Genomic DNA, 14,795 nt, shown 5'->3' with positions numbered 1-14,795 from the left:
TTACTTTTATTAATTATTTTAATTAATTTTATTAATAATTAATTATTAATTAAAATTATAAAATAAAAATTATTAAAATAATTAATAAATATTTTATTAATTAATAATAATAATAAATAATTTTTATTTAAATTATTAATAATTATTATTATTAATTTTATTATTTTTATTTATTTTAATAATTAATAATAATTATTTTATTAATACTTTTATTAATTATTTTAATTAAGTTTATTAATAATTAATTATTAATTATAATTAATAAATTATTGATTTTATAAAATTATTAATTTTATTAATAAAGTGGAAGGGTATATTTGGTACGATAAAAATAGAATCTGTAATGTAATCGGATTACATACTATTTCCTTTGTAATCCAGATTACATATCTTGGCTCCTCTTTTGTAATCCAATTACATTACATTACATCTCTAAAATGTTACCAAACAAAGTAAATCATCTTGTAATGTAATCCTGATTACATTACAAGCCTGATTACCCCTTACCAAACGTAGCCTTAATGGTATCATTCGTCAGATTTATATATATATATACACAGTTTTGTTATTATGGGCGACAGTTTCCTGCGCGTCCCGTGAGCGCCTCCATCCAAGCCGTCCGTCCGTCCGATCGCGTGATCCGAGCCGTCCGATTGCACAGTGTTTCTCCTCGGACCTTCGCCGTTTCCCGCCGCCCGTTCATCGCCGTCCGACCACCGCCGGCCGCCGGACCGGGCCCGTTGGAACCGCAACTCGCAGGCGGTCTGGCGGTGGCCGGATTCCGACCTCGATTCGGCCGGAATCCGGCCGAATTCCGACCGAAATCGCCGCCAGACACTAGCAGCCGATTTCGGCCGGAATTCGGCCGGATTCCGACCGAATCGGGGCCGGAGTCCGGCCGAATTCCGACCGACAGTGGCGCCAGGCACTGTTGCCCTTGTTTTGGCCGAAATTTCGGTCGGATTTCGGCCCAATCTGGCCGAAATCCGATGCCGAAATGTGCGCCGGCGAGTCGCGATTCCAACGGGTCCGGTCCGGCGGTCGTTGGTGGTCGGACAGCGATGAATGGACGGCGGAAGCGTGTGAAGGTCGACGGTCAGCGCGCAGGAAGCCAGCGCTCATAATAGCAAAATTCTATATATACATATATGATATCCCGCGCGACTCCAAATCCCGACTCCCGTGCGCGACACCCGACCCACGCCCGCTGCCGCCACTCCCGTTTCGCCGTCCGGCCACCTCCGGCCGTCGGACCGTCCCCGATCGACGCGTCACTCGCCGGCGCGTCGACCGGCGTCGGTCCGGCGGCCGGAGGTGGCCGGACGGCGGCGAATTTGGCCGGAATCGAGACCACAGTGGCTGGCGGCGATTCCGGCCAAATCGCGGCCGAAATCCGGCCAATTCCGGCCGGAGACCGATCGGGGAAGGACCGCCCGGCGCCGGCGACCCTTCCCCGTCCGGTCTCCGGCCGGAATTTGGCCAGATTCCGGCCGCGATTTGGCTGGAATCGCCGCCAGCCACTGTGGTCTCGATTCCGGCCAAATTCGCCGCCGTCCGGCCACCTCCGGCCGCCGGACCGACGCCGGTCGACGCGCCGGCCAGTGGCGTCGATCGGGCCCGGTCCGGCGGCCGGAGGTGGCCGGACGGCGATGAAATCACGGCGGCAGTGGGCGTGGGTAGAAGAGCGGCGTTTCCGGCCGATTTCGCCGCCGTCCGGCCACCTCCGGCCGCCGGACCGACGCCGGTCGACGCGCCGGCGAGTGACGCGTCGATCGGGGCCGGTCCGACGGCCGGAGGTGGCCGGACGGCGAAACGGGAGAGGCGGCAGCGGGCGTGGGTCGGGTGTCGCGCACGGGAGTCGGGATTTGGAGTCGCGCGGGATATCATTTCTCTATATATATATATATATATATATGTATCACAACTTGTTCTTTCTGGCAATTCTCTTCAGGTGGATATATTTTTTTCCTAGTTCACTGAACTATGCTACATTTCACGTACTTTTTTTAAAGCCAAATGTGGTTCAACATTTATGCTTGCCTATTGACGTTTGAATGATTCAATTGCTTGTGTTTTGCATACAATCAATAGGAGTAAAGCTAGACAGAAGCAAAGACAGAAGAGCCTAAACAAAAACAAGTGAAGAAGAAACTGGAATCTGGTGCTGAAGCTCGTGCTGAAGCCTTCTGGTGCTGAAGCTCGTGTTGCAATTTTTTGTATTTTGTTGTCTTACTATTCTAAATAGTGATTAGGGAAGTGCCAATATGGTGCTGAAGCTTGTATTTTTTGTATTTTTTATATTTTGTTGCCTTACTATTCTAAATAGCGATTATTTATTGATATAAGAGGCTTTAGATATTGAAAATTGATTAAATTTACCTAGAAGACAAATTTATTGCTTTGCTTTTAAGGAGATGCAAGCCAACGACATGATCATCTTGATGAGAGGTATCAGATAATCCAAATTGGGAATGGAAATGCTTTGTTTCATGATTAACTCGGAATTAGATGAAATATTGTTGATGACAATACGAAAAAATCTTTGATATCAAATGGAATTTGTGGGTTTTGTTGCTGTTGTTGCTGTGACTGCAAATGAAACATTTGAGGACTCAATTGCATTTGCCGGTTCATGTTTTTCGAGGGCAGAGTTTCACTGATCTCTCCGATAGCAAGTTTTAGACGCTGGACTTCAGCACTCAGTGCCTCGTTCAGGACTGGATAATACATGTCGATCACGAGGAAGTTGTATACTATCCTTCGGTATAAGAGGAGAGTTGAACATAAAGCAGGGTTGGGCCCTTGGCTAAATCCTATATGCTTCTATTGCTCAATGCATCTGATGTCTTGATTACTTGGCTTCTTTGGTTCAATTAACTTGACTCGTATGACCCAATTGTCTTGCTGGGTTGATCTAGACCATTTGGCTCGTCCAATTCCTTCAGCAGCGTATGTTTGATCCACCTAACTCATCTAGCTGACTTGATTAGCTTAGTCCACAACTTCAATTCCTCCATGTCACCTTGCTTGCTAACTCAGTTGGCCAGTAGTCAAACAATTAAACCTGTTGACTTCCTACATGCTAGAAACCCTGATCGTTATAGTGCAACCTCTCAAATTACTCAACTCGGTCAATCTATGCCTGGATCAAACATTACAAATTTAACAAAACATACAGAGAAATTTAGATATCAAAATCAGCAAAACAAATTCACTACTCAATGCCTGGATCAAACGTCGAACTAGCTTTTCACCCAATATGGAACAAAGTTTAAAATAGATAAGTCAAAAATAGTTTCAATTATTTAACAATCATCAAACAGCTAACAGCAAAGTAGCACTAGTAGTGTGATGCACCACCACCATCCAAGGAACTCTGGTCTCGGGACTAATTGACTTTTTCAAGTGTGGCAAGCAGCACCATCCTCCAAGCCAAGATTTTGGACGAGTATCAAGAGAACCATCATCCGACATGGTTAAAGACCGAGGCCCTGGAACACTGCCATATCGCGTTGATGTCAGAGGAAGAATCCAGTTCATCCAATCCTTCCGTCGTCTTATTTTATCACCCTGATCAAGAAGATGACAAGAAAGAGATTCAGTGTTTAAATATCTTGTAAATTCATTCAAGTTATTGGTCCATGCTCAGTGCCTTGCATGTTTCAAGGACATACTGTACCTTGCATGTTTCAAGTTCTATTCTTCAAAACAATAAAAATAAGGATCATAGCTACATAACAGTAACAAACCTTATCAACACCATTGATGTCAACATTTATACTGCACCTTGCACCTTGCATGTTTCAAGTTCTATTCTTCAAAACAATAAAAATAAGGATCATAGCTACATAACAGTAACAAACCTTATCAACACCATTGATGTCAACATTTATACTGCACATTGCACCTTGCATGTTTCAAGTTCTATTCTTCAAAACAATAAAAATAAGCATCATAGCTCATAACAGTAACAAACCTTATCAACACCATTGATGTCAACATTGTGTTTGAGTAATCTTGGACAACAAAATGTGACATATTATCATATACAAAATCTTGGACAACATGAAGTAAATATACACAGCAGTGAAAAACAGTTTTGAATTACAAATGAGCTAGAAGGTTTCTGGCTACAGTGGCATTTCGGTGATAAACAGAAGCATGGCAGTTTGAATCCGCCCACAAAGTATTATTTGCCAGTAGAATTATGAACAGTAAATTAACGTCTAACATCAAATATATTATACGATCATTTTTCAGATTTACTTTAGTGTTCAATAAAAATGCATGAATCGATCATCTTCAAAAAAAAAGGATAGGTTGCTCAGATTGATGAAGTTACTGAGGTTAGATGTGCAAACCTGGAGCTGGAAACTGGAAAAGATCTGTTAAGAAGGGTATACTGCAGAAACTAAACCTTATCAACACCATTGATAAGGGGCGCGGCGGCACGGCGTCGAGCAGAGCGCACCTGTCCGCGAGAAGAGAGCAGTGGCGCGGCGGCGCCACGAGCAGGGTCTTGAGGCGAGCAGGGAGAAGAGACCAAAGGCGCGGCGGGAAGCACACGAGCGAGGTTGCGGTGGCGAGGGGAGAAGAGACCAGAGGCGCGCGAGCGAGGTTGCGGTGGCGAGGGAGAAGAGACCAGAGGCGCGCGAGCGAGGTTGCGGTGGCGAGGGGAGAAGAGACCAGAGGCGAGGTTGCGGTGGCGAAGAGAGGCGGAGGAGAGGAAACGCAGAGCAGGGGAGAAGAGAGGCGTCGAGCAGCGGATCGCGAGAGAGGAATCGCGGAGGGTTAGGGTTTGGAAATCGCGACGCTCGGTTTCTTTTCCTGGCCACGCGCACCAGCTGGACCCCACATGGATTCCACGTCAGCTGTCGCCCACGCGACGCCCACAAAACGTCACCCAGCTGAACGTTTCTGTATATATATATATTAGAAAGTAAAAGATCTTGTTATGCCTATAAATTAAACACCACTACAAAATAAATAATCCATAAATGCATTGACTCACGATACATATTAATAATGGTGATTCAAAATCTTGTAGCGACAATACAAATTAAGTTCAATCCTTTCAGAACGCCATGCAAATGCTCGATCGACACTCACTACCAGACTAGCAAAGAGACTTTCAGAATATAATGAAGGACAGTTAAACGAAGCAGCTCATTTCTTCTTGGCTGCGGCCTTTGTGACCTTGGCACCGGTTGGATCCTTCTTCTCGACGCTCTTGATGACGCCGACGGCCACGGTTTGTCTCATGTCTCTCACGGCGAAACGACCAAGAGGCGGGTACTCGGAGAAGGTCTCAACCACCATTTGCTTGGTGGGAATCATCTTGACGAATCCAGCATCACCATTCTTGAGGAACTTGGGCTCCTTCTCAAGTTCCTTGCCGGAGCGCCTATCGATCTTGGTGAGAATTTCAGCAAACTTGACGGCGATATGGGAGGTGTGGCAATCAAGCACGGGGGCGTATCCATTGCCAATCTGGCCCGGGTGGTTCATGATGATGACCTGAGATGTAAAATTACCTCCTTTGCAGGATCATCCTTGGAGTTGGAAGCGACGAAACCTCGCTTGAGATCCTTGACTGCAACATTCTTAACATTGAACCCGACATTGTCGCCGGGGAGAGCCTCTTGTAGAGCCTCATGGTGCATTTCCACAGACTTGACTTCGGTGGTGAGACCGGTCGGGCCAAAAGTGACAACCATACCAGGCTTGAGGACGCCAGTCTCCACACGACCGACTGGGACAGTCCCGATGCCTCCGATCTTGTAGACGTCCTGAAGTGGAAGGCGAAGGGGCTTGTCTGTGGGCCTCTTTGGCTCCTGAATCAAGTCGAGGGCATCCAGAAGGGTCGGACCCTTGTACCAGTCCAAGTTAGTCGACCTCTCAATCATGTTATCACCTTCAAAACCAGAAATGGGAACGAATGGGATCTTGTCTGGATTGTAACCAACTTTCTTGAGGTAAGAAGAGACTTCCTTAACAATTTCGTCATATCGAGCCTTGGAGTACTTTGGAGTAGTGGCATCCATCTAAAACAAAGCAAAAAACCACAGATAAGAATATCAGATGAAACAATCCAGTTAACAAGCTATTTATAACAAGCGATACACTGAAGAAATCAACTAATTTAACCAAACGGAAAGTAATTCGAATTGAACACAAGCATCGCGATACAGAGATTCATATATCACCTTGTTGCAGCAGCAAATCATCTGTTTAACACCAAGAGTGAAAGCAAGGAGAGCGTGTTCTCGTGTCTGGCCATCCTTTGAAATACCTGCCTCAAACCCACCAGTGGTTGAGTCGATAATGAGGACAGCACAATCAGCCTGAGAGGTTCCAGTGATCATGTTCTTGATAAAGTCACGGTGTCCGGGTGCATCAATGACGGTGCAGTAGTACTTTGTGGTCTCAAACTTCCAAAGAGCAATATCGATGGTGATACCGCGTTCTCGCTCAGCCTTGAGCTTGTCAAGAACCCAAGCATATTTGAAAGATCTTTTATTCATCTCAGCTGCTTCTTTCTCAAACCTCTCGATCACACGCTTGTCAATGCCTCCCAGCTTGTAAATGAGATGACCAGTGGTGGTCGATTTACCCGAGTCGACATGGCCAATGACCACAATGTTTATATGAACCTTTTCCTTGCCCATGATTGCTAGAAGAGACCAAAGTAAGGAGTCATGAAGAATAAAATAAACAAAAAGTATCAAAACATCTAAAACATGCTAAATGCAAGAATTTAATTGAAACATAATTGTAAATATGTAAGGGAGAAAGATCATCTGAGCCAACCCAAAATGATCTCAAATAGTGAAAATGCCTGATATTCCCAATATATGTAACCAGGACAAAGCCACAGACAAACACTAAATTTGAAACCTCTTTAACTGAAAGCAGAAGCAAAGCTAACAAAAATTAAATTAGTAAATAAATTCTAAAAGGGCATCTTTCCCTTGTTCCATAGAGCAGAATTACAGATTTAATGATTATACATCAAAGTATCTTTGCAAATTGAGTATACTAGCCATGTAGCAATTCACTTTGTAACAAGAGAGGGGTGGCAAAATATACAAACTCCAAAATAAACATAATCCAAAACAATAAACATATTGTGATTGTGTTCCAAAATCACATATTCCTGAAACCATGTAAGGGGTGATGATATCCTGAGCCTACCAGAAAACAAACTCAAAACATGAAAATCCCCTATGTTCTCATTATATGCCTCCAGAACAAAGCCACAAAGGAAGACTAAAATGGAAACCTTGCAGCAAAGCAGAGGCAAAGCAAACAGAGATCATACTAGCAAGTAACCTCTTGATCTATGGAGGTCTATCGATTATACATATTGCTGTAAACATATAAGGGGAAATGGTCTCCTGAGTCAACAAGGAACAAACTCAAAACATGAAAATCCCCTATATTATCAATATATGCCTCCAGGACAAAGCCACAAAGAAACATTAAACTGGAAACTTTGAAGCTGAAAGTAGAGGCACAACCAACAGAAATTAGACTAGCTGTCAAATTCTAAGAAAGACATCTTATTTTCTTCTTTAAACCTAAGACAACCTGCTAAATGTTCATATTGACGTGAATAAACTAGGACTACAGACTTTCACAGCAATTCCGGCATTAAAAACCATCGAGACATGCACATCAAGGATTAAGACACCAGACCATGCAGCCGAGTAACAATTACAATGAGACCAAGCATCCTCCGAACTACAGAAATAATAAAATACCATGCAAACTACAGACTTTAACGGTAACGGTATTCCGACATTAGAAACTATCAGCATATGACCATCAAGTGGTTAAGTTAAAAGAACATGCAGCTGAGTAAAGATAAAAACATCGGCTTTCCTCGATCTGTAATATTCCATAGACAAAGGTATCATTTTTGACAATGATAAGGAGACAAACACCCTCCAAACTACAGCAATAATAAAATCATAGCTAGATAAAAATAATTCCGATCCTCTCACAAATCCGAGATAGGCGCTGCGCGAAACTACCGTAACGGCAAAGCAACAGACAGATAATGAAACATCTACAGCTCAAAATACGATGAAGCATAAACAAACGAACCAAATCATTGCACGATATTTCAAACAAGAGGGAGTGATTTCGCTCAACATGGTAAAGCCATGATAACAACTAAAAGATAATAATCACAAAAAACGAAAAAGAAGAGCAAGATCTCACCGAATAAAGATCTCGAGAAGAAGCTGCCACAACGATCGAGCTCCGAGCGAACCATACGATGCCGCCGTCTCGTCGAATTTATAGACGGAACGCCTGGCGACCCACTTAGGGTTTCTAATCTGACCGTCGGATTGCAATCTGACGGGTAATTTACTATGCCTGTGACCGTCGGATTGCAATCTGACGTTTAAGCCTGATGTTTAAACAATTAAGCAATAACTTTGCGAGCCCAAAGGCCCATTTTAAACAAAATGGGCCTATTTAATTGGGCCTAAATACGTGGTATAGATTGATGGCAAATTTTGGAATTATGAATTATTTCTATTTCACTTTATTTTTTATTATTATTTTAAAATATTTTTTTTGTAAACGTTTAGATGTGACGCCTATAGTTGTCATTCTATTACTCTACACATTATTCTCCTTCATTTCCTCGTTCCTTCTTTGTTCTCTCGATATCCTTCTCTCTTTCTTCCTTTGAAACTGTACAAGGTGGGTCCGCTCCTATATCATGTGGATCCAATCTTATCAGCTAGGGTCAGCGTTGCTAACACGACCCCTCCAACGGTCAAGTTATTGATGGGCTGCGGTTTCAAACACGCTTGAGTGCGTGAGAGAGGTCGAAAAAGATGAAGAGAATTAGCTTTCACGAGAGAAGAAAATCATACCTTTACGGAATCTTATATAGCTGCGGAGGTGGAAGGTCCACATAGACTGTCATATAGAGCTGTCAAATGGGTTAACTCATGACGGGACGGACCAATCCATAAGAAACATATTATATGACTGAGTGGGACGGGCCGACCCATCAACTTGACGGGTTGAAAAATTTCCAACCTAACCCAATCTAAAGCAAGTTGCGGGTTAGGCGGGTCAAACCACAGACCTATCAAAAAAAATATAGAAAATATTAAAATTTTTAAGTTTAGATTATAGTTTAAACGAGTTAAGTTGAAAATTTTAAATTTGGATTACGATTTAAATAGGTCAAATCCATTAGTTCATTGTCTTTTTCTACTTTAATTTAAAATTTTGAAGAAAAAAAATAAATTTTCTTAACCCACGAGTCAACCTAAACCCACCATGGGTCAACCCATACGAGTTGCAGGCCTAAGCAGGTCAATCTCCTTGAATCTACCTTAAAATGGGTTGATAAAATTTTAACTTAATCCGCTTAAATTGGTTGATAAGTGGGCTAACCCGATAGGCCTAGTTCAAAATTGACGGCTATACTATCATGCGAGCCTTAGGTCAGTCACGGGGTCGATCATATGAAACACTATGCCAAAGCGACAACCGTTGGTCAGTACTCCTAGCATCATCGAGCCATTATCCAAGTGTCGCTCTCGAAGTAGGCAGCCTTGCTAAGGTCAATCTCGATTAGTAGTGCAGGTTCGCTCAACTAGAAATCCTCATTGTCTATGAACCAATGTGGTCGTGCGGGTAGGGGAGGTCGGCGTTTGATGGAGCCTTATTATTATGGAAGGCATCAGCCGACATAAAGGGAGTCAAATAGGGCAACGATTCAACCGGGTGTACTCGGGCTACATCAATATCGATTTATCTTGCTCACTTATTATTATAGTGACTCGCAAAAACTCATGTCATTAATAAAAGGCATAGTCAATCATTCTAGAAAGGTAACGAACTTAATTAGTCTAGATGCGACACCTATAGTTGTGATTAAATTCAACACCCCCTTCATATCCAACCAAGTTTAGCAAGTCTTTTAGTGTCTATTACTCATATTCCAAGTCGTGTTTACTGTTATCGCCCCTACTTCTTTCTCGTATAATTCATGTTATTATTTATTTTGTATCCCATCAAACAAACAAAAAGGAAATTAGGAAATAAACAAGACTTTTTTGGGGGTTTGAAAAGTAAAAGACTAAAAAGTACAAAAGACTTTAAATTTGAGAGAATTTCATGCAGTCCTATGCTATCTTTGCTCTTAGGATATCACTAAATTGATTATTATAAAACAGATTTATTGAGGTGGACAAGGATTAAATCTCGATGAAACTAAAGCAATATTTTCTTCTAGATAATGATGAAGTCGATCATGTAGAACCGCTGAAGTAACGATTCCATCTTTTACTAAAGAAGAGATATTGGAACCAGAAATTTTATATTGGAGGATTGTCCTCTCTCTCAGCTCTGTCCTTGACTATAAGATTGCCCTAATCAATTAACAAGTCTTTCCTTCAAGAAAATAGAAGAAAAGTTTATAAGACTTTGAATTTCATATTTATGATCAATAATAATAATTTGTAATGGGACGAAATCAAGAAAATCATATAGAGGGGATGGAAAAAAATATTAGTATTTTCCTGTTCGCTCTCTATTTCAATACCTTTCCCCACAGGCATGGATCAGAGTTGAAAATTTCATATTGAGAGAATTGCTCCTTAAAAAAAAATGATAAATCCCAGTTAGCCCTATTGACTATTTCTGGAGTGATCGGCTTGGTTCTATGGAAGTTTCTGATCGGCCACCAGGATAAATCGGAAAGTGCACGCAGTAGCCAACCTAGACGTCTAGCATCCTTTGATTGTGTTCTCCATTTGGAGAATTTTTTTTACAAATATGTCGTAGTTGGGGATCGAATCGTAGTTGTCTGGGTGACAACCTAGATGTTCTACCGCGGCACCATTACCCTGGGGACGAGAATTTTTCCTCTTTAGCTCTGTTCCTGCAGGTAGGATCCTCCTAATCAATTAGCAAGTCTAACTTACCACAAGAGTTAGGAGGAAAAACAAAAGAAAAACTCAAAAGACTTTGAATTTTATATTTATGATCATTTTTCATATTAAAAAAATAATAATAATTTATAATGGAAGGGTATCAGAAAAATTGAAGGAATAAAAAAATTATTAGTGTTATGGATTGATATAACTTGATTCAGAAGGTCAAGACCTGATCTAGCAGGGGACAATAGGTCGGACAGAAGATTTGACTTCGAGATTGACTAGCTTGGTTCCACACCTAGGTTCGACGTCTGAATTCCACACTCGCGCTCCTTACCCTAGCCAAGTAGTCAAGCTCTGACTCAACAACCAGTTCAACTTCGACTCACCGACTCGGCAACCAACTCGACTTGAAACGCAACACCTGACTGCTCCACTTGGGTTCAACACCAAACTCCGAGTCCGGACCTCCCAACCAAGTCTCCACTCGGCTCTGAGCTCCATCTCGGACACCGTCTTGGCTCCGCGTCTTGAGTAGTCTCGGCCTGGACTCTCTTCAGTGCCTAAGCTCCACTCGCCGAGTGCCCTACTCAATACCCGACTGAATCTGCTCCTATCACTCCATCATTCTGCTTGTTAGACCGCTGTTAGAAAGGCACATGCTACGGTATAATATCTGCCCATGGAGATTGCATAATTTCTGAAGAGAGGGTTTGATGTCACACCAAGCATGGGCAAAAAGACCCAATACACATGGACAAAGATATCTCCAATGCCTTCAACCGCACCTTGACTTGTACCAAACTTGGAAAAGTTTAGAAAACTAAGTTAAAAGGGAAACATCCTAAATTGTTTTTTATATTGTTATTTTTATCAATTTCGAAGATGCTTAGTCAGTCAACCCGAAGATCAACTACACAATAGTATGTTTACAAGTCGACTAAAATTAATTTAGAATAAATAAAATATTTATGAGTCAATTATCGCAATCGACTATATATATACAGAATAACTAATTAATCTTTGCCATATATAAATTTCTTTTATAAAAGTTATTAATAAAATTTTGTAGGACTAATCGAAGAAATAAGGGAAACTTGATGAGGCTGACTAGTCCAACCCAATCCGGATGATCCAAGTTTGAAAACAAGGACGTGACGAGAACAATTCAATCACACAGTGAGTCTTTTCATTTGAGAACAATTTTTTGTATTAAATTGATAAAGAAATTTTTTAGGACAAAAAAAAAAAAACTCTTCGTGTGTTTTGTTCATCAATAATTCACATATATTGTTCCGATTAATACATCATGAATAACCAAGTCATCGATTCATGAATTGTTAATGTGCACGCTCTTTGAAAATAGCTATCAAGAAAGAAGAAGAGACCTGAAAAACATTCAAAAAGAGAATTAAAATAGCATCCGAGGTGAGTCCCAGTAAACCACTCCGACACTCAAATTAGTATTTTATGCTAGGAATGAGTTTAATGACTTAAAAAAATTAAAAATTGATGTGTGCATATTTGTACCTATAGGTATAGACAACTTTTTATAAAGTTGATTTCTAAAACATTAGCGTTCATTTAAGAAATATTATGAGATATCCATTTTAATTTATTTAGAAAGATTTTGAAATATTCTTTTAAGAAATATTTTAAAATATTTTCTTTATTTTTCGGGTGAAATGATGTAGGATTTCTTAATTTTAAAGATGAACCGACTTTATAACTTTATTCCACAGTACAAGTCAAGATAATATATTTCTATCATATCATATATCTTTAATTATTATTATTTTTCATCTAAATCCTAAATCGATGAGACATATTTTGTTGCTACTATATATATATTTAACTTATTTAAAAATATTCATGTTACAATTGTTATATTACGGATTCAACTATGTTTATCTATCATTTATATTGTAACATCTATAAAATAATTATTATTATAATATAAATTTACCATCTATAGGATCGTAGTTGTTCTAATACACTTCTGATTTCGAATTCAAATAGAAGATATAAATAAATAATAATAATAATAAAAATAATATATAAAAAATAATTAAATGATTATACATTAATATGAGTTGTCGATGGAAGTCCTTCTCATAAAAACTGGACGTTCTTTGAAGAAATACACACGACACGACACGACACGACACGACGAGGACAATTCAATGACACAGTAAGTCGTTTCCATTTGGAAAATTTTTTAATATAAAAATGTTATTATTTTTGACCAACTTAAATAGACTGAAATAAACAGATTTTTAAAATAAAAAAATATGTTAAAGTGTTATTATTTATTTATTTATTTTTAAATAATCTTTTTTTGCCGGGTATAAATATGGGGAAGACATGGCGTCCTATGACTTTGCCATGGAGTCGAGTGCCGCCCTCCGCGGCATCCGAACTTCCACCGCCACCTCCTCCTCCTCCTCCCCGCCGCCCGGCGCGGCGCAGGCGCACGCCGGCCCATGCGCCGCCTGCAAGTTACTGCGGCGCAGGTGCAGCGACAAGTGCGTCCTCGCGCCCTACTTCCCGCCCGCCGAGCTGCTCAACTTCGCCACGGCGCACCGCGTCTTCGGCGCCAGCAACATCATCAAGCTGCTGCAGGAGCTGCCCGAGGGGCAGCGAGCCGACGCCGTCAGCAGCATGGTGTACGAGGCGGGCGCCCGCGTCCGCGACCCGATCTACGGCTGCACCGGCGCCATCTGCCTGCTCCAGAAACAGGTCGAGGGGCTTCAAGCCGAGCTGGCGCGGGCGCAAGCCGAGCTGCTCAACCTCCAGGCTCAGCACAAGAGCCTTGTCAACGCCCTCCTCTCGCCCCAGCTGCCGTCGCCTCTCGACGGCTCGGCGCCCTTCGCCGACCACATCGGCGAGCCATGGGACGAGCCGCTCTGGACGATTTAATCTGACGTGGAATTGATTTTTTTTTAAAATAATAAATAATTTTGTGCCGAGAAAACAAATTTGCCGACAGTACGAACCATTAAAGTTGGTTAATTGTGTTTTGTTTGGTAGTTGAAGGTGCAAATTATTTCTAAATTAAGTCACATTTGTAGGCTATTCATGAACAAATAGTGTTTCTTTGTTCATGACTTTTTTGCTAAAAAAGGACAAAACGTGGAAGGGAAAAAGAAAAGGAAAAAAAAAAAGAGACTTCTCTTTCACATCCAATGTAATGTTCTTGTGGTCTGGCTCAAGGTTTGTTTGGTAGGAAAAAACTAGATGATGTTTTCGCGTCTTCGCGCGTGTTTGAACAACGATCGTTATGCGAGCAATGCGTAGGAGGGACTCGCAAAGGGGGAGGGGGAGCTTGCAATTGAAGGAGGTTTAGACTTGTTGCTCACAAATGACTTTGAGTGTGTCGAGCGAAAGGAGCATTCGGCCATGAGAAGTCTTAGTTTGCGGCAGGGCATCAACTTCTAGCGCGTCTCTAGCAAGAATGTTAGACGACAATGTATACTTCGAACAGGAAGGGAAGGAAGGGAACTCTATAGTAGTCCCAATAAGACGATAAAAATCACCTCGCAATGTCACATGACTTCGAACAACCTAATTAGTACTCTCATAACGAACTACAAATCCTATCTGATCTCTAACAACTTCTTACTATGGCACGCGCTATAAGATATTGTGCTATAGTTGCACAAAAATATTCGAAATAAGATACCTACTAACACAAACAACTTGATTGCATCAATTCACACGGGACAACGAAGCTCGATCGTATGAAGAGGACTTTCACGTAGGACTATATATTCAGTTAAAATCAAACCGAACCGAATTAATCAAACCGAATCGAACCGAATTTTTTTAAACTAACCGAATCGATCGAATTTTTAAATAAAAATCGAACAAACTTAACCGATA

The 14,795-nt window shown here is 41.3% G+C and overlaps 1 protein-coding gene and 1 pseudogene across 1 annotated transcript; one reads left to right on the top strand and one right to left on the bottom strand.

Moving 5' to 3' along the window:
• Positions 1–4,965: 4,965 nt before the first annotated feature.
• On the bottom strand, positions 4,966–8,268 carry LOC141843769 (elongation factor 1-alpha-like; annotated as a pseudogene).
• A 5,030-nt stretch (positions 8,269–13,298) lies between these two features.
• LOC141843776 (LOB domain-containing protein 11-like) lies at positions 13,299–13,832 on the top strand. Its single transcript, XM_074731809.1, has one exon. It carries the CDS (start codon positions 13,299–13,301, stop codon positions 13,830–13,832), a length of 534 nt encoding a protein of 177 aa, XP_074587910.1.
• Positions 13,833–14,795: the final 963 nt, after the last annotated feature.

The sequence above is a fragment of the Curcuma longa genome, chromosome 13, assembly GCF_044706935.1.
Source record: "Curcuma longa cultivar G26 ecotype Majalengka, Jawa Barat chromosome 13, ITB_CL_G26_1.1, whole genome shotgun sequence".
In the NCBI taxonomy this organism is placed as follows: Eukaryota; Viridiplantae; Streptophyta; class Magnoliopsida; order Zingiberales; family Zingiberaceae; genus Curcuma; species Curcuma longa.
Note: the sequence above shows the minus strand (reverse complement) of the source record. Positions and strands in the feature narration are given on the sequence as shown.